Genomic DNA, 24,981 nt, shown 5'->3' with positions numbered 1-24,981 from the left:
AAAATCCGTTTTTCACGCGCATCATTTGGATTCTTTTAATTAAGATAAACAGAATACATGAGACAAAAAAGTACATAATCTCAATTCATCACTATCCATTATCTCCATGATTACAAAATCTGTATATACTAGTCAAATGCTGTTGGGAAGAAAAAAAAAAAAAAAAAAAAAAAGCCACCCCAAAAAAACAGAGATGGGTTTGTCAGGGAGGGAGACATGACAAAGAATACCTGGATACAGAGAACACTGATGACCAGGCCATGTCAAATGAACCAAGACTTCCTCTCGATCAATACAACAATCATTTTCTTTCGTAACTAGTCATTCAAGACAACGGAGAAAGAACAAAAAAAACACAAAAAACCCCAAAAAAAACAAAAAAAACATCAAAACACCAGTTTTGAGTCAAACGTCAGGATGTGTGAGTCAGATACTCAATCATTCTCCTCTGTTAACACAATGTCCCCATGCTGACTTAAAACTCTTAACAAGAGAGGCAAGGCCTTCAAGACTCACTTGTGACTGAGAGTAAAACACACAAGCTTTTTATGTATTGAGCATAATTTCAAAATGTAATGTTTAAGATGAGAAAGATCAGTTTAAAGCAAATTAAGTCCCATAGCATTAATTACAGAGTAATTTCCCTTTTTTACTATCTGCACCAAAAACGTTTGCAAAATAAATAAAACTTCCATGCTTAGCAAAAGAAGTTCCTGTTTGAACAAAAAATGATAATAATGACTGCTCTTGTTGTTGGGTCAGAATATCAGATCAAAGTGCCAAGTTTAGATAATACAAAAAAATATAAATATAACAGTAAATGCAGTTTGCATATAATTAGGCTTCATTCTTTATTTTTTTGTGCCCATCCCAGAGGTGCAATATTGTTTTAAACAAGATGACTGGAAAGAACTGAATTTTTCCTATTTTTATGCCTAATTTGGTGTCAACTGACAAAGTATTTGCAGAGAAAATGTCAATGTTAAAGTTTACCACGGACACACACACACACACAACTGAACACAGGGTTAAAACATAGACTCACTTTGTTTACACAAGTGAGTCAAAAACATAATCTTTATCTGCAGCAGAGAAATCGTCTCCACAAATGAACATCTCTCCGCTTGCTAGCACTGTTATCAGTACTTTTTTTGGTGCATTTCTTTTTTTAAGAGAAACATCTGGAAAAAAAAACAAAAAACACACACACACAAAAACAATTGGAGTCCATGATGAGTGATAAAAGAAAAAGGCACATGACAATTTCATTTGTATCTGTCCATTTTCATCCAGCAAAACTCCACACCTGAACCATTTCTGCGGATACCACAAGTAGCTGAAAAATTGGCAGATGGGATCCTCACACACACACACACACACACACATATATATATATATATATATATATATATATATATATATATATATGTCTGAAGATACAAAAGGTAAAAAAAAAACAAAAAAAAAAAAGAAAAAAAAAAAAGAAATAAAATAAAAATAAAAATGACTGAGAAACATATATCTGTCTGTTGATAATGCAAGAAGCTGGAATTGGTAGACAGATCCTCACACCTGAAGTCTGAAGATGCATCGGGTATTATCAACAACACCCCCCCCCCCCCCCCACAGCCCCACCCACCCCCAAAAAAAAGAAGAAAAAAAAAAAAAGAAGTACTGGGAAACAAACATATATGTGTCTGCCAGAGGAATCATACACAGCCACAGTGGTAGTCCTCATCGTCCTTCAAATCTTCCAGGAAAATGTTCACGCACACTGTGTGGTACCAGCTGTCGCAGTCATCACAGCACACCTGGCAAGAAGAAAGAAAAAAAACAAAACAACAACAACAACAGGTGAGCAGTCTGACGCAAAACTTGGTATTATCGTATCACGTGGCATCGATGTGTGAATGAACATTCCATTCTTCTGCCAGTATCATTCTGGTGCAGAAGTGATTAACACTCTGAGCAATATAATGTTGTAACTCCCCCCCCCCCCCCGCCCACCCCCCACCCCCACACACCCCACCCCCACTCATAAAGTGTTAACAGAAACCTCCACATGCACACACACACACACACTCACACACACACACACAAACACACTTGCACAAAGTTATTTTTAAGTTCCCAGACATACGACACAATGATGCACATCATCATGCAAACATATCTATGCATGCATGCTGCAGCCTTGCTCAAATGCTACTACCACCATCCCCATTCCCCCCACCCCCACCCCCACTACACCACCAGCCTCACCCCTTTACCACTCACATGCACCTGTGCACACTCACTCTCACCTGCTCTCATTCACATACACACAAGCATGCATCAGCGCTCTCTCTCTCTCTCTCTCTCTCTCTCTCTCTCTCTCACGCACCTGCACACACACAAGAACACACCCACTCACACTCATACACACTCACTCACACATACACTCACACACCTACACACATACTCATACACATACATACACACACACACACTACACACACAACACACACACTCACTCACACATAAACAATACACTCACACACACTCACACATAAACAATACACTCACACACACACACACACTACACAACACACACATACAAACACAACAACAACACACACTCACACAGACACAGAACACACAACACAACACACAACCCACCCACTGCACACGGCGGTCGGCCGGACGACAGCAGTGAGCTGAGGCACAGGTGTCCTCCTCGTACCACGTCACCCCCTCCTCCAGACTCTCGTCCTCCTCCTCCTCCTCCTCTTCATCTTCATCCTCGTCCTTCTTCTTTTTCCTCCGCCTTTTCCTTTTCCTCGTCGGGCGACCACCTCTGGCCTCGTCCTGTTCGCTGACTTTCACTGTCGCTCTGTCCTCGTCGTTGGCTCTGCTCTGCCGCGGTCTGCGTGACGCGATTTTCCGGACCGGCCTGAGCTTTTCCGCTTCGTTGTCCGACCAGTACGCGTCCGGGCTTTGGCTTCTGGACTTCGCCGCCCTCTGGGGTCGTCGCTCCTTTGACCTGTCCGAGGCGGAGATTTTCGCATTGCCGTGGGTTGCGTTCGCTGTTGCTGCTGATTTCTCCGGCCGCTTGCTTTTCTCTTTGCAATTTTTAGCGGTTGCGGTGGTAGGGGGGCCCGGTTTCAACCCCCCCTTGGAGTCTCTGGAGTGCGAGTTCTTCTCCTTGGGTGCTCTGGTTCGTTCCTTCAGCCGCATCATTCCCAGCCGTTCCATCTCCATGCCGAAGAGCGACATGTCCGAGGAGTCTTTCCGTTCCCGCGCGATGGCGTCCTTCTTGTCCTGTTTGTGCGTCCGTGTCGAGACGCTGCACGGCTGCTCTCTTTTCTCTCTCTCACCGTTTTTATCTGCTGATGATGAAGGGAAAAAGTTTTTAAAAAAAGAAAAAAAAGAAGAGGAAACAATAAGAAAATGAAATATGTGATGCTGTTTCTAACAACTTGTGCAATAGAACGCACATCACTAGCAACAAATTCGCTGCATCGCAGACGAATGCACATACACACACACACATGCACACACACACATTGAAATAACACGAACTGCAATAATCTGGTCAAAACAGACATGCATCTGAAACACACACACACACACACACACACACACACACATTACACGTCTTATATCACTTAAAGTGAAAAGACATTGAATTAAAGGAGTTCACTGCATCAAAATCATTTGCATAACTCATCTCATACCCTACCCAGTGACATTTTGAGGAAAGTGAAACAACTGAATATATTATTTTTGAATGAGGTGAAGAGGACTTGCAGCCAACATACAAATCAGTCATTCTGAGGCTCATGCTGTAAACCTGATCTGACACAGTGTGTGTATTCACAAACATCAGTAAAAACAATACCCCAGCACAACTGCTGAAACTTTAACTCTCTCCATACGAACGGCGAAAGAGACGACGTTAACAGCGTTTCACCCCAATTACCACCATCAAAATATTGCAAGCAGAAGGCTCTTATACTGAAGAGGTGAATGTTGACAAAGAATACCACAATTCTGACGACGGAAGCTAAAGGTTGGGTCATTCAAACACCCACTGGACATCCGAGGGATCTGTGTAGAGGAGAAGAGAGGACTGGCCGTACTGAGTGAGTTAATACTGACTACATTGGTGTCACCCACAACTCAGGAGGAGGAAGGCGGCAGAATGGTCAAAACACTCATCTAGGGTCCTTGAGATTCTGGGTTTAAACCAAACTCCGCATCTTCAACTCCAATGTGAAGTCAATTCTGCTCTACGGATGCGAGACATGGCGGACAACGCAGACGATGCAGCAGAAGATTCAGACATTCTTCAACACCTGTCTGAGGTGCATCTACAAGATCCGATGGAAGGAGAAGATCCGAAATGAAGATCTGTGGGAGCGAGCGGGACAGGAACCAGTGGCCAAGCAGATACTGCGGAGGAAGTGGGGCTGGATCGGACACACCCTCAGGAAGCCAGCGTCCAGCATCACATGCCAAGCCCTGACCTGGAACCCGCAGGGAAAGAGGAAGAGAGGCCGGCCTCGCAACAGCTGGAGGCGAGATACCGAGGCAGAGCTGAAGCAGCAAGGAACCAACTGGACTGGAATGGCCAGAACAGCCCAGAACAGAGTGCGATGGCGAGGGGTCGCTGATGGCCTATGCTCCACCAGGAGCGATGGGCAAAATGAATGAAATGAAATGAGATTCTGGGTTTCGAATCTCGCCCTTTCTTTTAAGTTTGACTGAAAAAAACAAAAAAACTGAGTGTCTGGTCATTTGCATGAGACAATAAACCAAGGTCTTGTGTGTGCAGCATGCGTTTGGCACACTGAAAAAGAACCAACGGCAACAAAAGTGTTGTTCTCTGGCAAAATTAGGCAGAAGAAATCCACTCTGATTGGTACACAAAGTTGTGTGTGTGTGTGTGTGTGTGTGTGTGTGTGTGTGTGTGTGTGTGTGTGTGTGTGTGTGTGTGTGTGTGTGTGTGTGTGTGTGAGAGAGAGAGAGAGAGAGAGAGAGAGAGAGAGAGAGAGAGAGAGAGAGTGTGTGTGTGTGTGTATCTGCAAGGGGCATGGGTAGCTTTCAGTTACTTAGTACAACACATCACAACAACATTTGCCACAATTCTTGAATAAACAGTTATGGGAAAAGTACAAGTAAGAACTGACAATGGAAATCATATAACAAGGACACTTTTTTTTTTTTTTTTTTGTTGTCTTCACAATGCAGATATGTAACTTTACAATGACAAGCACACTGTTGAACTACGCTATCAATCCCATGATGTAATCATTTGCAGGGAGCTGCAAAGACACATCCTGCATACGGCATAGTTTGGATGATGTCATCCTCTCAAAATAAAGCTGAACCTGTTGTCATCAGAGAATGTGCAGTGACTGATACAGGCAGTACGGCTGGACGAGGGAAGACAAAGAGGCTGAACATTTAACTCTCTCCATACGAACGGCGAAAGAGAAGACGTTAACAGCGTTTCACCCCAATTACCACCATCAAAATATTGCAAGCGGAAGGCTCTTATACTGAAGAGGTGAATGCTGACAAAGAATACCACAATTCTGACGACGGAAGCTAAAGGTTGGGTCATTCAGACACCCACTGGACATCCGAGGGGTCTGTGTAGAGGAGAAGGGAGGACTGGCCGTACTGAAAGAGTTAAAGAACAAAGAGCATGGGCCCCAGGACAGATCCCTGAGGAACACACTATTCAAGCACTGCAGAAGCAGACAAGAGAGCTGTTGACAGAAACAGACTAAGAACAGACTGAGAACGATTTGAGAGAAACAGACTGAGAAATACTTGACAGAAACAGACTGAGAACAGACTGAGAACGATTTGAGAGAAACAGACTGAGAAATACTTGACAGAAGCAGACTGAGAACTATTTGAGAGAAACAGACTGAGAACTATTTGAGAGAAACAGACAGAACTGTTGACAGAAACAGACTGAGAACTATTTGAGAGAAACAGACAGAACTGTTGACCAAAACAAACTGAGAACTACCGACCGAAACAGACTGAGAACTATTTCAGAGAAACAGACAGAACTGTTGACAGAAACAGACTGAGAACTATTTGAGAGAAACAGACTGAGAACTATTTGAGAGAAACAGACTGAGAACTATTTGAGAGAAACAGACAGAACTGTTGACCGAAACAGACTGAGAACTACTGACCGAAACAGACTGAGAACTATTGACAGAAAGCGACTGAGAACTATAATAATAACTGACAAAAACTGACTGAGAACTATTTAAGAAAAATAGACCAAGAACTCAACTTTTGGCGGAAACTGACGGTGAACTATAACAATAATGGACAGAAACAGACTGAGAACTATCAACAGAAACAGGCGGACTGCTGTTGATAGAAACTGACTGAGAACTGCAGACAGAAACAGACTGGGAGCTATTGAAACAGACTGATAACAAATGACGGAAACAGACTGGGAACTACTGAAACAGACTAATAACAAATGACAGAAACAGACTGGGAACTACTGAAACAGACTGATAACAAATGACAGAAACAGACTGAGAACTACTGATAGAAACAGACTGAGAACTGACTGAGAACTGCTGACAGAAACAGACTGAGAACTGCTGATGGAAACAGACTGAGAACTGACTGAGAACTACTGACAGAAACAGACTGAGAACTGACTGAGAACTGCTGACAGAAACAGACTGAGAACTACTGATGGAAACAGACTGAGAACTGACTGAGAACTACTGACAGAAACAGACTGACAGAAACAGGATGACTTGACAGAAACAGACTGAGAACTACTGCTAGTAACCAGAAACAGACTGAGGACTACTGACAGAAACAGACTGAGAACTACTGCTGGAAACAAACTGAGAAGAACAGACTGACAGAAACAGGATGACTTGACAGAAACAGACTGAGAACTACTGCTAGTAACCAGAAACAGACTTGAGGACTACTGACAGAAACAGACTGAGAACTACTGCTGGACACAAACTGAGAACAACTGACAGAAACAGACTGAGAACTACTGACAGAAACAGACTGAGAACTACCGACAGGAACAGGAGGACTCCTGCTAAAAACAGACTGAGAACTACTGCTAGAAACAGACTGAATAATTTACAGAAAAAAGACTGAGAACTATTGACAGAAACAGACTGAGTGCAACCAGGCAGACAGGACATGAACTATGACAGGGCAGAAGAGGAAATGTCAGAAGGGCAGGGGAGGGAAGTCAAAACAATAATAGACTGACTGACTGATTGACTGACTGAGCTTAAAAGCAGCACACGGCTCAAGCCGAAGGAGAAGAGAAAACTTTACGACCATCTTCCGCAGTGAGAACAGCATACGTTATCTTGGGAGACAGCCGTTTGAAATGCCAGCGTTCAAGTTTACCACACACACACACAACCACAAACACACATATACACGCGCACGCACACACACTCTCTCGCCAACAGGTTTAATACTCACTTCACATACGCACATGAGTCAACAAAATATCAAGGCCATACCCTGGTGATCACCAAATTTTGAAGCATGGCTAACATTCAAAACATGAGTTCATATAGCACGATATTTGAAGCTGATCTGAAATCTTGATGGTAACTCCCAAACACCGACAGAAACATACACATACGAAACGTAAGTAAGAGAGGAGGATTAAAATGAATCAAATAATGTATCAGATATAAAAAAACCCAAAGAGCAAGATATAAAGATAAAAAATAATAACAAAAGTGCAGACAAACACACAGACACAGACACATGCACACACATAAACAAACAAATAAAGCAAACAAACAAACAAACTACACCATTCTGAGATAAAACAGTTCTTACTAAACATTCCCCATAGAAACATTTGTCCGCAACATTTACAGATTGAAAAAACTGGAAATGCAAAATTATGTAGGCAACTCACACACACACACACACACAACACACAACACACTCACACACACAACACACTCACACACAACACACACACACACACACACACACACACACACACACACACACAACACACACACACAACCACACACACACACACACACACACAACACAACACACACACACACACTCACACACACACACACACACAACACACTCACACACACACACACACAACACACACAAACACACACACACAACACACTCACACAAACACACACAACACAAACACACACAACACACTCACACAACACACTCACAACACACACACACACACAACACACTCACACACACACTCACAAACACACACAACACAAACACACACACAACACAAACACACACAACACACTCACACACAACACACTCACACACACACACACACAACACACACACACACACACACAACACACACACACAACCACACACACAACACACTCACACACACACAACACAAACACACACACAACACACTCACACACACACACACACACACAACACACTCACACACACACACACACAACACACACAAACACACACACACACAACACACTCACACAAACACACACAACACAAACACACACAACACACTCACAACACACACACACACACAACACACTCACACACACACTCACAAACACACACAACACAAACACACACACAACACAAACACACACAACACACACACACAACACACACACACTTACCTGGTCTGACAGCATGGTGGGCGGATGTTCTGCTGCCGTTGTTAGAGGGGGGGTCAGAGAGCTTGGTGGGGGGGCACCTGTGGTAGGAGTTGACACGCTGGATACTCACCTTCACGTCCTTTAGCATGTGGCCATCTGTCAACACACACACATAGCAGTATGTGGCCGTCTGTCAACACACACACATAGCAGCATGTGGCCGTCTGTCAACACACACACATAGCAGTATGTGGCCGTCTGTCAACACACACACACATAGCAGTAGGTGGCCGTCTGTCAACACACACACACATAGCAGTAGGTGGCCGTCTGTCAACACACACACACACACAGCAGTACGTGGCTGTCTGTCAACACACACACACATAGCAGTAGGTGGCCGTCTGTCAACACACAGACAGTCATAGCAGTAGGTGGCCGTCTGTCAACACACACACATAGCAGCATGTGGCCATCTGTCAACACACACAGACACTCATAGCAGTAGGTGGCCATCTGTCAACACACACACATAGCAGCATGTGGCCATCTGTCAACACACACACAGCAGCATGTGGCCGTCTGTCAACACACACACATAGCAGTATGTGGCTGTCTGTCAACACACACACACATAGCAGTAGCTGGCCATCTGTCAACACACACACATAGCAGCATGTGGCCATCTGTCAACACACACATACACATAGCAGCATGTGGCCATCTGTCAACACACACACATTGCAGCATGCGGCCGTCTGTCAACACACACACATAGCAGTATGTGGCCGTCTGTCAACACACACACACATAGCAGTAGGTGGCCGTCTGTCAACACACACACACACACAGCAGTATGTGGCTGTCTGTCAACACACACACACATAGCAGTAGGTGGCCGTCTGTCAACACACACACACACACAGCAGTAAGTGGCTGTCTGTCAACACACACACATAGCAGCATGTGGCCATCTGTCAACACACACAGACAGTCATAGCAGTAGGTGGCCGTCTGTCAACACACACACATAGCAGCATGTGGCCATCTGTCAACACACACAGACACTCATAGCAGTAGGTGGCCATCTGTCAACACACACACATAGCAGCATGTGGCCATCTGTCAACACACACACAGCAGCATGTGGCCGTCTGTCAACACACACACATAGCAGTATGTGGCTGTCTGTCAACACACACACACATAGCAGTAGCTGGCCATCTGTCAACACACACACATAGCAGCATGTGGCCATCTGTCAACACACACATACACATAGCAGCATGTGGCCATCTGTCAACACACACACATTGCAGCATGCGGCCGTCTGTCAACACACACACATAGCAGCATGCGGCCGTCTGTCAACACACATACATAGCAGCATGTGGCCATCTGTCAACACACACACACATAGCAGTAGGTGGCCGTCTGTCAACACACACAGCAGCATGTGGCCATCTGTCAACACACACACAAACATAGCAGCATGTGGCCATCTGTCAACACACACACATAGCAGCATGTGGCCATCTGTCAACACACATACACATAGCAGCATGTGGCCATCTGTCAACACACACACATTGCAGCATGCGGCCGTCTGTCAACACACACACATAGCAGCATGCGGCCGTCTGTCAACACACATACATAGCAGCATGCGGCCGTCTGTCAACACACATACATAGCAGCATGTGGCCTTCTGTCAACACACACACACATAGCAGTAGGTGGCCGTCTGTCAACACACACACATAGCAGCATGTGGCCATCTGTCAACACACACACATAGCAGTATGTGGCCGTCTGTCAACACACACACACATAGCAGTAGGTGGCCGTCTGTCAACACACACACACACACAGCAGTATGTGGCTGTCTGTCAACACACACACACATAGCAGTAGGTGGCCGTCTGTCAACACACACACACACACAGCAGTAAGTGGCTGTCTGTCAACACACACACATAGCAGCATGTGGCCATTACACACACAGACAGTCATAGCAGTAGGTGGCCGTCTGTCAACACACACACATAGCAGCATGTGGCCATCTGTCAACACACACATACACATAGCAGCATGTGGCCATCTGTCAACACACACACATTGCAGCATGCGGCCGTCTGTCAACACACACACATAGCAGCATGCGGCCGTCTGTCAACACACATACATAGCAGCATGTGGCCATCTGTCAACACACACACACATAGCAGTAGGTGGCCGTCTGTCAACACACACAGCAGCATGTGGCCATCTGTCAACACACACACAAACATTGCAGCATGTGGCCATCTGTCAACACACACAGAGGCCATCTGTCAACACACAAAGCAGCATGTGGCCATCTGTCAACACACACACACATAGCAGTAGCTGGCCATCTGTCAACACACACACATAGCAGCATGTGGCCATCTGTCAACACACACATACACATAGCAGCATGTGGCCATCTGTCAACACACACACATTGCAGCATGCGGCCGTCTGTCAACACACACACATAGCAGCATGCGGCCGTCTGTCAACACACATACATAGCAGCATGTGGCCGTCTGTCAACACACACACATAGCAGCACATGGCCATCTGTCAACACACACGCACAGCAGCATGTGACTGTCTGTCTTCACACACACACAGCACACACAGCAGCATGTGGCTGTCTGTCTACACACACACACAAACATTGCAGCATGTGGCCATCTGTCAACACACACGCACACTTAGCTTTTCAGTTTCAGTTTCTCAAGGAGGTGTCACTGCGCTTTGGTCAAATCCATATACACTACACACCACATCTGCCAAGCAGATGCCTTACCAGCAGCATAACCCAACGCGCTTGGTTCAGGCCTTGAGAATCCATTTATCCATGCCCATAATCCATGTCCGGACGAATCCATGTATAGTATACACAACACCACATCTGCTGGGCAGATGACTCACCAGCCGAACAATCCAACGCGCTTTCGTCAGGCCTTTGAAGTGCATGCATGTTTGTGTACCTATAAGAGTGGCTTTCTTCCCACAGCGTTTTTTTTTTTGCCAGAGGACAACACTCTCTCTGCCATGGGTTCTTTTTCAGTGCGCCAAGTGCATACTGCACATGGGACCTCGGTCCATCGTCTCATCCAAATGACCAGATGCTCACTTTGATTAATCATCCAGTCAAATTTGGGAGAAAGGGCAAGGCCGGGGATTTGAACCCAAACCCTCACAGACACCGTGTATATATATATATATATATATATATATTTTTTTTTTTTTTTTTTTTTTTTTTTTTTTTTTTTTATATGATAGTCAGTCCTGTCCGACTATGACCAACAGAACAGCAGAGGAGGCAACTGCTGTTCCAACTATTTGGGCTAGAATTTGATATAGCGGAGAGTGTCTTGCCCAAGTACATCCCCACTCTCTCGGCCAAGAGGGTTTTAGGACAGTCGGCGTTGGGATGGTTCCCAAAGGCCAACTAGCCCACAGGGCTGCAGCACTAAGAGCCGGTGCAATTTTGCCTCCTAGTTTGAGAGTCATAGTCCTTCACAAAAGACTAAGCTGTAAATGGTTTCCCACTGACTGGAGAAACCATTGATAATACAGCTCTAACTTTGCTGTTGGCCCAAATGTAAACTTATGTCAATCTGTGATATATATATATATATATATGCATCGTTTCATAGTTTCATACATAATATTCATACACTTTCAGTTTCAGCTTTTAAGGAGGCATTGAAACAGGCAGACCGATCCAAAAACATTACACATTGGTATCAAATACTCAATCTTTTTCGGAACCTACCTGTAAGCACTCTTATCTCCTCCTACTTCTCCAACAGCGCCCCATGCCTCCAAATTCACTTGGAAAGTTTGAGGAATGGGAGAGAGGGGAGGGAGTGGGAAGAGGGAACGGAACGGAACGGAATGGTTTATTCGCATATAGGCCTCAGCCCCACGTGAAGGGGTTGACATGAACATTGTGCAAACAAGCATAAATACGGATAACAAAACATATAATCATATTCATTTCACGAAACAGCAATTTCTCTATGTTTGAAAGCCTTATACAAAAACAAAGAAAAATCACGCACTTCCTTACTATTGCTTGATGACAGAAGTAGACTTCATCTAAACAGGGAGGGGTGTTTGTAATATTTTGGTTTTTATAAACTTTTCACGAGTGGAGAGAGAGAGAGAGAGAGAGAGAGAGAGAGAGAGAGAGTAGTCATGAGTGACTTATGTAATATGTAAATCATTCTTTCATGTAAAGCACCTTCAGATCTTAGAGAGAAAGTGTGCTGTACAAATTAATATTATTATTATTATTATTATTATCATCATCATAGAGAAAGGGTACTATACAAATGTACAACATTACTGTTCATCATTGTTTTTCCAACTCCCAAGAGAAACACAATGTCAGTACCTGCCAACCGTTTGTCTTTCCCCTTTCTGTCCTGCGCTGCTTGCTTCACGGGCGATTCTTTGCTCGGAGTTAACCTGGAAAGAGAGGAAGCAAAACATGAACACACAGACACTGGGGGGGTACTAACAGATGAGCACAACTGCACTGAATATCTGAGCGGTCAATAAACACACATGGAGACGTCAATCAACACACCTTCTTCTTCTTCTGCGTTCGTGGGCTGCAACTCCCACGTTCACTCGTATGCACACGAGTGGGCTTTTACGTGTATGACCGTTTTTACCCCGCCTTGTAGGCAGCCATACTCCGTTTTCGGGGGTAATCAACACACCATTTTTCAAAAGACAAAAAAAAATGGGGAGAGTATTGGAAACAAAATGTGGGTGGTTAAAAATTCATTAATTAGGATGGTAAGGAGACACTGTTTATATAAAAAATCATAAATAAATAAAGCCCACCACACACCCAAACAACACTGTATTCGGAAAACAGCAAGAAACTGGAGAGAGAGAGAGAGAGGAGGAGGAAGAGAGAGAGGGAGGAAGAGAGAGAGGAGGAGGAAGAGAGAGGAGCAAGAGAGAAAGAGAGAGAGGAGCGAGAGAGAGAGGGGGGATGAGAGAGAGAGAGGGGGGGATGAGAGAGAGATGGAGGGGAGCGAGAGAGCGAGAGAGAGAGAGAGAGGGAGGGAGAGAGAGGGAGGGAGGGGCAGAGATGATTTCTTTATCTTTAGGCCTAGGCTTCTTATGAAGGGGGAAGGGAGAAGGAGGGAGACAAAGAGAGAGAGAGAGAGAGAGAGAGAGAGAGAGAGAGAGAGAGAGAGAGAGAGAGAGCTTGAGAAACAGAAACAGAGGCCGAGAGTAAGACAGAGAAGAAAGTGGGGGGGTGGGGGGGGGGGGGGGGGTGAGGGGAAAGGGGGTTAGGGGGAGAAGGGGTACTTGCATCAACAAACAACGACTTCACTTGAACCAAAGAGGAAAAGAACACAAAAAAAACTGTCGCCCAAGTGGGAGAATAATAAAGTTTCATTCGCCACACACAAATCTACATACAGGCATACTGGTGGGAAAGATATATCAAGTCGTATGTTATATAATTTTGCTGATTATTATCATCATTATCACACCAGATGAACAAAATCAAACGACACACACAAAGACAGGTAATAAGACGCTCAAAGTTCAATTCAGCTGCTCAAGGAGGCGTCAAACTGCATTTGTACAAATCCATATTATATATATATATATATATATATATATATATATATATATATCCATGCTTACACTACACCACATCTGCTAAGCAGATGCCTGACCAGCAGCATAACCCACCACACTTCGTCAGAACTCAAGAGATTCTCAGAACTTTGTATTACATTATTTTGCTTTCCATTATTTACAAAACACACACCAGATAAACAAAGCCAGTGACACACAATCGAGCCTTGCATTTGTAATGAGACTTGATTGAGTCAGGTTTAAAGTGGTGGAGATGAAGTCCATCTGCAATGAGGAAAATGGAAAAGTGGGTCCACTGACCTGAAAATTCTATGAATGATTTCACAGTTCGTGAGAAGGACTGACAAGAGGATGATTAAAGACTGAGTGAAATCCAGAATTAGCACGAAGCAGCTTGTGCGTGTGTGTGTGTGTGTGCGTGTGCGTGTGTGTGTGTGTGTGTGCGTGTGTGTGTAAGGGTGTGCATGCATGCGTGTGTGTGTGTCCTTGTCGCAAACTTTTCAAAAAAATTAATTTTCTCTGGAAATACAGATGTCTGTCGACACCAAATTTTATTATTATTTTTTGAACATTTTTTAAAATTCCATTTTGATAAGTTGACATTTTACAACAACAACAACACCTTAATAGATATTTATAAACAAAGAAAAAACAACAACAAAAAACAAACAAAAAACCCCAGAAAACAAACAAAACAAACAACAACAAAAACCACCCCGCAAAAAAACAAACAAACAAAAAATCAACAACCCCCCCCAGAAAAAAACATGTATAAACACTTACTGACAGAAACAGCCAAGCAGCTGGATTGCACATAAGTTGGTTATCAATGTGGGGTAGTATCATTCATGATGATCTTTGTAGTTGCATTTCTTGTGAAGAGAGAGACAGAGAGAGAGGGGATGAGAGAGAGTGTATGTGTGCATGTGTGTGCGCGTGGTGTGTGTGTGCGTGGTGTGCGTGCGTGCGTGCGTGCGTGTGTGTGTGTGTGGGTAGATGTGCAATGCGGTTTGTGTGCGTGTGTGTGTGGGTAGATGTGCAATGCGGTTTGGCTGACTGAAATGAAGAGGCACGTAAATTTCAGTAATCTGTATATTTGTATATGGCTATGTCCATTTGGTGCCATTTAATTTATCTTTTTATTTTCTATTCATTTTATTCATTTTATTTGTTTGTTGTTTTCTTCTTATGTTGGACATGTGCTGCTGCCAACAAGAAAATCTCTGTACCAAAGTATAGACAATAAAGTTTGTGTATTGTGTGTATTGTGTATTGTGATTTCTTAAATCTTACACAGTCAAGGAATACAAACTGTCAAGTATCTCAGAGTATGTTCACAGTAAGTGAACGTCACACTCATTTCTTACTGAATATCAATGAAAAGAAAGTAAATATGGCAATACAGATGATGTCTGTTGACACTAAATTTGGCTTAAAAATACAAGAATACATATATATATATATGATAGTCAGTCGTGTCCGACTATGACCATCAGAACAACAGAGGAGGCAACTGCCGTTCCGACTATTTGGGCTAGAATTTGATTATACTGGAGAGTGTCTTGCCCAAGTTACATCCCCACTCTCTTGGCCATGAGGGTTTTAGGACAGTCGGCGTTGGGATGGTTCCCAAAGGCCAACTAGCCCACAAGGCTGCAGCACTAAGAGCCAGTGGAATTTTGCCTCCTAGTTTGTGAGTTATAGTCCTTCACAAAAGACTAAGCTGTAAATGGTTTCCCATTGACTGGAGAAACCACTGATAATACAGCTCTCACTTTGCTGTTGGCCCAAATGTAAACTTATGTCAATCTACACATAAAATATACATCAGCTCTTCCCACAGATTACGATGACAATGGCACAGTACTTGGTGCCTGCAACACGTCATACATCATTCAGGCCAGGGGAGGGCACTGGCCCCTGACACTTCCCATCCAACCCCATTGTTGGTCTGTGTGACCTTTGGACTGTCAAGTCACCACAATGCCACACTTACTGACACCAGGGATACTTCTTCTTCTTCTTCTGCGTTCTATGCACACGAGTGGGCTTTTACGTGTATGACCGTTTTTACCCTGCCATGTAGGCAGCCATACTCTGTTTTCGGGGGTGTGCATGCTGGGTATGTTCTTATTTCCATAACCCACCGAACACTGACATGGATTACAGGATCTTTAACATGCGTATTTGATCTTCTGATTGCATATACACATGAAGGGGGTTCAGGCACTAGCAGGTCTGCACATATGTTGACCTGGGAGATCGTAAAAATCTCCACCCTTTACCCACCAGGCGCCGTCACCATGATTCGAGCCCAGGACCCTCAGATTGACAGTCCAACGCTTTAACCACCCGTCACTGACTGTATGTCATTTTAACCCATTCAGCCTTACGCCTGAGCTTTGATCTGGCATCAAAATTTGGCTCATCAAAACCGTTTTCACATTCCTGCATATGCATGCAGAAACCAAACAGAAAAGGGAACTAACTTGTACAGTATTTCTGGATAAGTCTACACATTATTTGGAGAAGAAACAGTATGTATATATATGTTCTGTGGGATTTGTTCTGCGTCAATACAGCACGGAAGCCTGCCAAGGTGGTAAGCTCCCTAGGGTTGAGTGGGTTAACACCCCTTGCGCACACCAAAAATGTCCTATTTGAAACCAACAAAGAGTCTTGAAGTCTTGAAGGTGCCTGGATCTGAATCCCAGCAGCAGTGCCTGGTGGGTTAAAAGCAGGAATCAAGATTTATTTCCCCCTCCATTATTTCAGTCTCTTTGGTCAACACATTTGCATACATATCTGTGCCTTACTCTTCTTTGTTTTTGTATTAAAAAAAACAAAAAACCAGAAAGTCGAATAGTAAAATACACATGTTAAAGATCCCATAATGATACTCTATAGATCTTGGCTTATACCCCGTTTACAGTGTGGCTGCCTAAGAGGCAGAGCTGAGTTAAAAAAAAAACAAAAAAAACAACCCAAAATAATCAATCAGATATATCTAAAACCCCACTCTTTAATTTTTTCTGTGCAAATGAGGCTGAGAGTTGCAGTCCATGAACATGGAGGAGGAGGAGGAAGAAGCAGAAGAAAAAGAGGAAGAGTGACATACGACATTACTGTGAGGGAGGGGGAGTCGGAACAACAACAACAACAAAATTTTAATCAAGGTGACGGTGACCTGAATGACGAGTCAGGTGTGTAAGATTTATTCTAGCACAACAGCTGACCTGTTTGATAAACCCTACATGCCGAAAGATCAATTACTGATTGCAGTTTTGTGCAGGCCACAAACAAGACGTAACTTCACTTGATCATCCTTCATGCCTCCAGATCAATACTGATAGCAGGTTGCGCAGATCACAAACAGGATCTAACTTAGTGGCTTTATAAGCTGTGACACGCTGCTGGGTTTGTGATGGCCTAGAGGTAACGTGTCCGCCTAGGAAGCGAGAGAATCTGAGTGCGCTGGTTCGAATCACGGCTCAGCCGCCGATATTTTCTCCCCCTCCACTAGACCTTGAGCGGTGGTCGGGACGCTAGTCATTCGGATGAGACGATAAACCGAGGTCCCGTGTGCAGCATGCACTTAGCGCACGTAAAAGAACCCACAGCAACAAAAGGGTTGTTCCTGGCAAAATTCTGTAGAAAAATCCACTTTGGTAGGAAAAACAAATAAAACTGCACGCAGGAAAAAAATACAAAAAAATGGGTGGCGCTGTAGTGTAGCGACGTGCTCTCCCTCGGGAGAGCAGCCCGAACTTCACACAGGGAAATCTGTTGTGATAAAAAGAGAAATACAAATACAAATACAAATCTAGTGCGACCACAGCATGGGCCGTGGCCTAGCAAACCATAGGACAGATGGACGGCTGATTACTGTTTTGCATGAATTCACAGCTGAATATTGGAATCATAACCATGCAGTATGGGGTGGTCTGCCTGCTTAGTGTTAAAACTGCATTTCTCAATCTGAATTTTGGAGTCACACTGCTGCATGGCTTACTGCCTTGCATTCATTCACTCCTGAATGTTTGCAATGGTGACTGCTGAGTGGTTAAAGCGTTGCACTTTCAATCTGTGGGTTCCCAGGTTTCGAATCTCAGTAACGCCTGGTGGGTAAAAGGTGGAGATTTTTCTGGTCTCTCAGGTCAACATATGTGCAGACCTGCTTGTCCCTGAACCCCCTTTGTGTGTATATGCACGCAGAAGATCAAATACGCACGTTAAAGATCCTGTAATACATGTCAGCGTTCTGTGGATTATGGAAACAAGAACATACCCAGCATGCACACCCCCGAAAGCGGAGTATGGCTGCCTACATAGTTGGGGGGGGGGGGGGGGAAGTCATACAAGTAAAAGCTCACTCATGTACGTATGAGTGAATGTGGGAGTTGCAGCCCATGAACGAAGAAGAAGAAGAAGAAGGAATGGTGACTGGTCGAAGAGTGGCCCCTGGCTGGCCTGGCAACTTATTGCTGAGTGTTCTGAACTTTGGAATCACAATTACAGTGTAGCTCTGGGCATGCCTGACTGCCTACTGCATTGCGTTTCGCAGCAGAATTTTTGGAACCGCTCTGACGGAGGGCGTAACCAAGTGCTGTGTCACATCTCTGCAATGCAAAATGGTGACATCCAGGGGAAAATGTCATGGTGACTCCATCCGTCCTCCTGCAGTCACTTTGGTTTGAGTGATTCTTCTTCTTCTGCGTTCACTCGTATGTACACGAGTGGGCTTTTACATGTATGACCGTTTTTACCCCGCCATGTAGGCAGCCATTCTCTTGTTTCCATAACCCACCGAACGCTGACATGGATTACAGGATCTTTAACGTGCGTATTTGATCTTCTGCTTGCATATACACACGAAGGGGGTTCAGGCACTAGCAGGTCTGCACATATGTTGACCTGGGACATCGTAAAAATCTCCACCCTTTACCCACCAGACGCCGTCACCGTGATTCGAACCCGGGACCCTCAGACTGACAGTCCAACGCTTTAACCACTCGGCTATTGCGCCCGTCGGTTTGAGTGATGAAGTCCACCCTCTCCCCTGGTCGCCACGGCCTTTTCCCGGGCCCTTGTTTCTGTTAAGGGTTTCTGATCATTCCCAAAAATATGGTGGACCCCAGAGACTCTTTTAACATAATTCTAGGGGCTCCTAGACCATCTTCAGAGGGTCACATCTTCTCAAATCTGCATTGCTACACACACACATCACACAGAGGCAGACATATATATCTTTTTATCGAAACTGTGTAGGTTTCTCATGAATTCTGGACCAAGAAATGGCGAAAGGAAACAACTTTTCTTTACAGTAGCTATCAATTCCAATGTAATGTCGGTGTGTGGTGCTAGCATGTCGCTGAGTGGAATTAGCCAGTGTCATCGCACCGTGATGAATAACACACACAGAGTGAAGTTGAACTGCTCTTTTCATTTGTCCTTTCGCTTTCAGTGCTGTGGATCGACTGACTCCTTCTCTCACTCTCTTGCTCTCTCTCATATTCTTGCACATTTGCATTGTGCGATTTTGTTCGTGAACACTTTAGTTCACTCTTCCCACTAATGTCTGACTAAAAATCTGATACATGGTGTTCACTTTTTGACTCACCTGTGTAAACAAAGTGAGTCTATGTTTTAACTCGGTGTTCGGTTGTGTGTGTGTGTGTGTGTGTGTGTGTGTGTGTGTGTCTGTGTGTCCATGGTAAACTTTAACATTGACATTTTCTCTGCAAATACTTTGTCAGTTGTGGGAGTTCGCGCCTAGCTGCGAGTCCCCACAGCCAGGAGACGGCTTGCCATTCCCCCCTCTCCCTGCCTCGCGCTGGGACACCTCGGGAGGCGACGCTCGTACCTCTTTCCCCACGGTCCCCTTCATGACCGTTTTACTGGTACGAAAGTCGCCTCCGCGATCAGCGTCTAACGACGCATCGCCGCGGTCCGTATCGGGAGGAATCATGAGCTCCGGGCCTGGGAGAGTCTCTTGCCGAGTTTGGCCAAGCAGAGCAAACCAATAGGCCTAGTTTGCATCAGTTTGACATGGTACAGTATATGACACCAAAATTCAGTTCTTTCCAGTCATCTTGTTTAAAACAATATTGCACCTCTGGGATGGGCACACAAAAAAATAAAAAAGAAGCCAAATTATATGCAAACTGCATTTACTGTTATATTTATATTTTTTGTATTCTCTAAACTTGGCACTTTGACCTCTTATTCTGACACAACAACAAGAGGAGTCATTATTATCATTTTTTGTTCAAACAGGAACTTCTTTTGCTAAGCATGGAATTTTTATTTATTTTTGCAAACGTTTTGGTGCAGATAGTAAAAAAGGGAAATTACTCTGTAATTAATGCTAGGGGACTTAATTTATCACAAGTGAGTCTTGAAGGCCTTGCCTCTCTTGTTTTTTTTTGGTTCACTCTAGAAATGTGTTCAATGTCCCATGGACTCCCTTGATGAACATGTGTGTGTGTCATTTCCATTTTCAAAGTGGCAGGGGCAATGTGGTATCAGATGCCCTGCTCTGTCCAGCCTGTTTACATACCATAGTGTTTCTCTGTGTGTGTGTGTGTGTGTGTGTGTGTGTGTGTGACTCTGTGTTTCAGTTTGTGTGTGTATGCGTGTGCATGTCTGTGTGTTTGTGTGTGTGTGTGTGTGTGTGTGTGTGTGTGTGTGTGTAGAGCAGCAGTCTTCAGTTTAATGTCTTTCCACTTCAAGTGATATTAGACGGAACAAAAAGGGGTGGGGTAAGGTAAGGGGTGGGGGAGGGAGAGGGTGGGGGAGGGAGAAGGGTGCGTGCGTGCGTGCGTGTGTGTGTGTGTGTGCGCGTGTGTGACTCTGTGTTTCAGTTTGTGTGTGTATGCGTGTGCATGTCTGTGTGTTTGTGTGTGTGTAGAGCAGCAGTCTTCAGTTTAATGTCTTTCCACTTCAAGTGATATTAGACGGAACAAAAAGGGGTGGGGTGAGGGGGTGGGGGAGGGAGGGTTGGGGGGGGGGGGGGGGGGGAGGGGGAGAAGTGTGTGTGTGTGTGTGTGTGTGTGTGTGTGTGTGTGTAAATGTGTGTGTGTGTATGTTTGTGTATGCATTCATCTTTCTGACCTTTTTTTTTGTTTTGTTTTTTTGTTTTTTTACCAGGCTCAGAAAAAAAGTAATGCAAATGCACCCATTGTCAACACTGGTGCAACAGCAGTCTAACTTAACTGAGTCATACAGCACCACACGTCAGTACAAGGTAAAATCGCCCGTGCCAAACTGTTGCATCATCATCAGCCACACTGTTGAATCATAATGCAGCCATACATCATGGTTCTCTTGTTTTCTTCTTTTCCAGCATTTCAATGCAACATCTGCTGCTAATTCCAAGTGAGGAGATAGATAGGGAAAACAAATTCTAAACTTATAGGAAAAAACATTCCAACCAAAAATGAGAAATAAAATGACTGCTGTTAAATAAGCATTTAAAGAATGTTTCTTCTACTTACTTCTAAGCCAAATTTGGTGTTGAAGATAAAGTATTTCCAGGGAAAATGTATTCACAACTTTTGCTTTATACATTTTTCACTTTAACTCACTCAGTACGGCCAGTCCTCTCTTCTCCTCTACACAGACCCCTCGGATGTCCAGTAGGTGTCTGAATGACCCAACTTTTAGCTTCCGTCGTCAGAATTGTGGTATTCTTTGTCAACATTCACGTCTTCAGTATAAGAGCCTTCCGCTTGCAATGTTTTGATGATGGTAATTGGGGTGAAACGATGTTAACGTCGTCTCTTTCGCCGTTTGTATGGAGAGAGTTAATGCAAAAAATCTGAGTTTATAGTCGAAGTGTATGGAAAGTAATTCCATAGCTGTAATGTGGCAAGTTCGGCTTTCTATCCTTCAGCTGTCATTAACTTGGCATGTATACGCATACACAGATGATACAAGGTTACTTACATATAAGTTATACACAGGTACAAAAGAATACAAGGTTTTTACATGGACTCACACTGTTTACACAAATGAGCCAACAAACCATGAAGCTCATAAATAATTATTGAACATTCAAGTGATCAGGAAAGGGTCTTTACTTTCTTAACACTAACTGAGGTGAAAACACTAAATTGAATCACACCTTGCCAAACTGACAGAAAGAAAAGAATATTTCTCTGCTAAACAGAATGAAAGCAGTCTTTGCCAAACTGACAGAATCTGAAAATAAACATTTTTTTTGCCAAACTGACAGAATTCAAACAATCTTTGCCAAACACAATCTGAGAATGAAACATTCTTTTTGCCAAACTGACAGAATTCAAACAATCTTTGCCAAACTGACTAAATGGAAACTGTCTTTGCCAAAATGGCAGAATGAAACTTTTTTTTTTTTGGCCAAACTGACAGAATTCAAACAATCTTTGCCAAACTGACAAAATGGAAACAGTCTTTGCCAAAATGAAACCATGTTTGCCAAACTGTCTGACAGAATGAAAACAATCTTTGCCAAACAGAATGAAAACAATCTTCACCAACCTGACAGAATCTAAACAATCTAAATTTGCTTGGCCTTTCAGTGTTCACCAGTCCCAATTCCATTTCAGCATCATTATTCTAAATTAATTTTTGTCAGGAAAAAAAAAAAAGATAAAACACAATTTTAAGGACACAACACACACAAATGACATACATGCATACTCACACTAAAAATAATAAACACACATCTATAAATTACATAAACACACAATACACACACACACACACACACACACTAATATATATACACATCAACGCTCTTCTCATCACACAAATACCACAGCTGTTTCAAACCCAAAATGACATATAATACATGTGCGACCTGTCCAAGAGTTGAAACCTAGCCCGTTGTTTACGAAAAACAACAACAAAAATACTAACAAACAAACTATTAAATTTTTTTTTTTAAACCAACCCAGCTATGTACTAACTACTAAGTGCTGAGAGTTATATCAAAACACACATGTAAACGCACACTTTACAGTCCTCACTATTTTCATGTTTTGTGAGTTTTAATGAACAAACAGAATGACTAGAAAGACAGTCAAGCCAAGCTTAAACAATGAAGGATCACCCCCCCCCCCTCCCCCTCAACCCTTCCAAAGCGCTCCTGCCCCCTTAGCCCTGAAAAGTCTATACAGTTATAATAAAAATTCCATATGAATGCACGGGGAGAATAATAGTAAAGCATGCATACACCACATTCACATCAATTTACACACAACTTTACTCACCCATTTTCTTTTTCTGTGAGGCTGTGTTGAAGCTTGGCAGCTTTTGGTGGCAGCTTTGTCCACTCGTCAACGTCAGGCTCTTCACTGTGACGTCTCTTTCCCTTGAGACGTTGGTCTGACCTGAGCACGTCGACTGAAGAAAACTCTTCAAACACGTTCCTGTCCCCTGTTTTCGCTGGCAGAGAGTTGTCTTTCTTTTCATCCTTCACCGGGGGTTTGCTGTGTTTCTGAGGAGATGCACTATCGTGTTTTGGTTCCACACCATGACTGGTTTTAATTTCTGCAAAATCCTTTCTGTTGTAGCTTTTCACTTTCCCCGGATATTCTTTTTCGTCACTTCTTTCTTTCCTCCACTTGCTATCATTCACAAAACTTGAGCTTATCTTGTCTTTGAACATCGTTGTTGAATCTGGCTCAACGTGTTTGGTGACCTTTTTTGTTGCCGACGAAGTGGACAGCTGTTTGTGACAGTTTTCGCGTCTTTTCTCTGGGGCGAGTCTCTTTTCCTTTTCTGCGGTTCTGTTGTTGTTCTGCTTCAGCGCAGACAAAGAATTGCTGTTTTTACCCCTACCTTTCTGACCACTGACCAGTTCCTCATCAGGGCTTGTTCCGCTTGATGACGACACCTCCCAGTCCTTACTCCTTGGGGAAATGTCTTTCCTGTGCCGAGGGGAACCACTGAGCCTGCCACTGGGAGAACCAGGACTGCGGTCATGGAAGCTACGTCCCGGCGTCCGAGGAACACCGCAAAACACACTGTCTCTGTCAATGTCATCCACTTCGTCAAAGTTCTCCTCCTCCTTGTCTGTGAACACGTGGGGCGACGGGGTTCTGATGCCTGACGACGGGCTTTTCAAATACTCCGGAGTCAAGACAGGGGGCTCATCGTATTCGCTTGACGACCCCCTGTCATCCTCCCTGGGAGATCCAGACCCCAAAGACAGCCTTCTCGGCAACTCACAATCTTTTCCAGAAAGAAGTGGCTTTGACAAACGCGATCTTCTCACCGATTTCCCGTTCGGCAGTTCAGAAATGCTGTCTCCATGTTTTGGTGACAAAGATCTTCCATTGGAAGATAAGAGTTCTGGTGATGCTGACTTCTCTGCTGATGAATCTTTCACTGAAGAGCGAGATTTGTGTTCATGAGTTTCAGAACTGGGTGTCCTTGATCTGTTTTTCTGTTCTGGTGACCATGCCTCGTCTCTGTGTGTTGGGGAATTGGAAAAAATATCTACAAAAGAGGAAAATGTCTTCTCTCTTCGCTTTGGTGATTTAGACTTATTTGATATACTGTGTTTGGGTGAAGAGGATGCAGAAGACTGCTCATACATTTTCGATGAATATTTTTCATCATTTGTTAGCCTTGGAGAATCTTGACTGGATGCATCCCACAAAGACTTGGACAC

The 24,981-nt window shown here is 43.9% G+C and overlaps 1 protein-coding gene across 1 annotated transcript; it reads right to left on the bottom strand.

Moving 5' to 3' along the window:
* Positions 1-1,692: 1,692 nt before the first annotated feature.
* LOC143287783 (uncharacterized) lies at positions 1,693-24,948 on the bottom strand. Its single transcript, XM_076596066.1, has 5 exons — positions 23,576-24,948; positions 13,087-13,160; positions 8,673-8,807; positions 2,659-3,368; positions 1,693-1,811 (listed from the first exon to the last, which is right to left on the bottom strand). The coding sequence occupies exons 1-5, from the start codon at positions 24,904-24,906 to the stop codon at positions 1,710-1,712; spliced, it is 2,352 nt and encodes a 783-aa protein (XP_076452181.1). The 5' UTR covers positions 24,907-24,948; the 3' UTR covers positions 1,693-1,709.
* Between the last annotated feature and the right edge of the window lie 33 nt (positions 24,949-24,981).

Source organism: Babylonia areolata, chromosome 11 (genome assembly GCF_041734735.1).
Source record: "Babylonia areolata isolate BAREFJ2019XMU chromosome 11, ASM4173473v1, whole genome shotgun sequence".
Classification (NCBI taxonomy): Eukaryota; Metazoa; Mollusca; class Gastropoda; order Neogastropoda; family Buccinidae; genus Babylonia; species Babylonia areolata.
The sequence above is the reverse complement of the archived record's forward strand: the minus strand, read 5'-3'. Positions and strand labels throughout refer to the sequence as shown.

What these genes read in the sequence shown, in the direction of transcription:
- LOC143287783 (XM_076596066.1), bottom strand. Translation starts at nt 24,906, where the DNA reads ATGTATGAGCAGTCTTCTGCATCCTCTTCACCCAAACACAGTATATCA. An exon ending in CCACCATGCTGTCAGACCAG is followed by an intron (nt 3,369 to 8,672) that starts GTAAGTGTGTGT and finishes CTTCATCATCAG; the next exon opens with CAGATAAAAACGGTGAGAGA. An exon ending in CCGACCGCCGTGTGCAGTGG is followed by an intron (nt 1,812 to 2,658) that starts GTGGGTTGTGTG and finishes TCTTCTTGCCAG; the next exon opens with GTGTGCTGTGATGACTGCGA.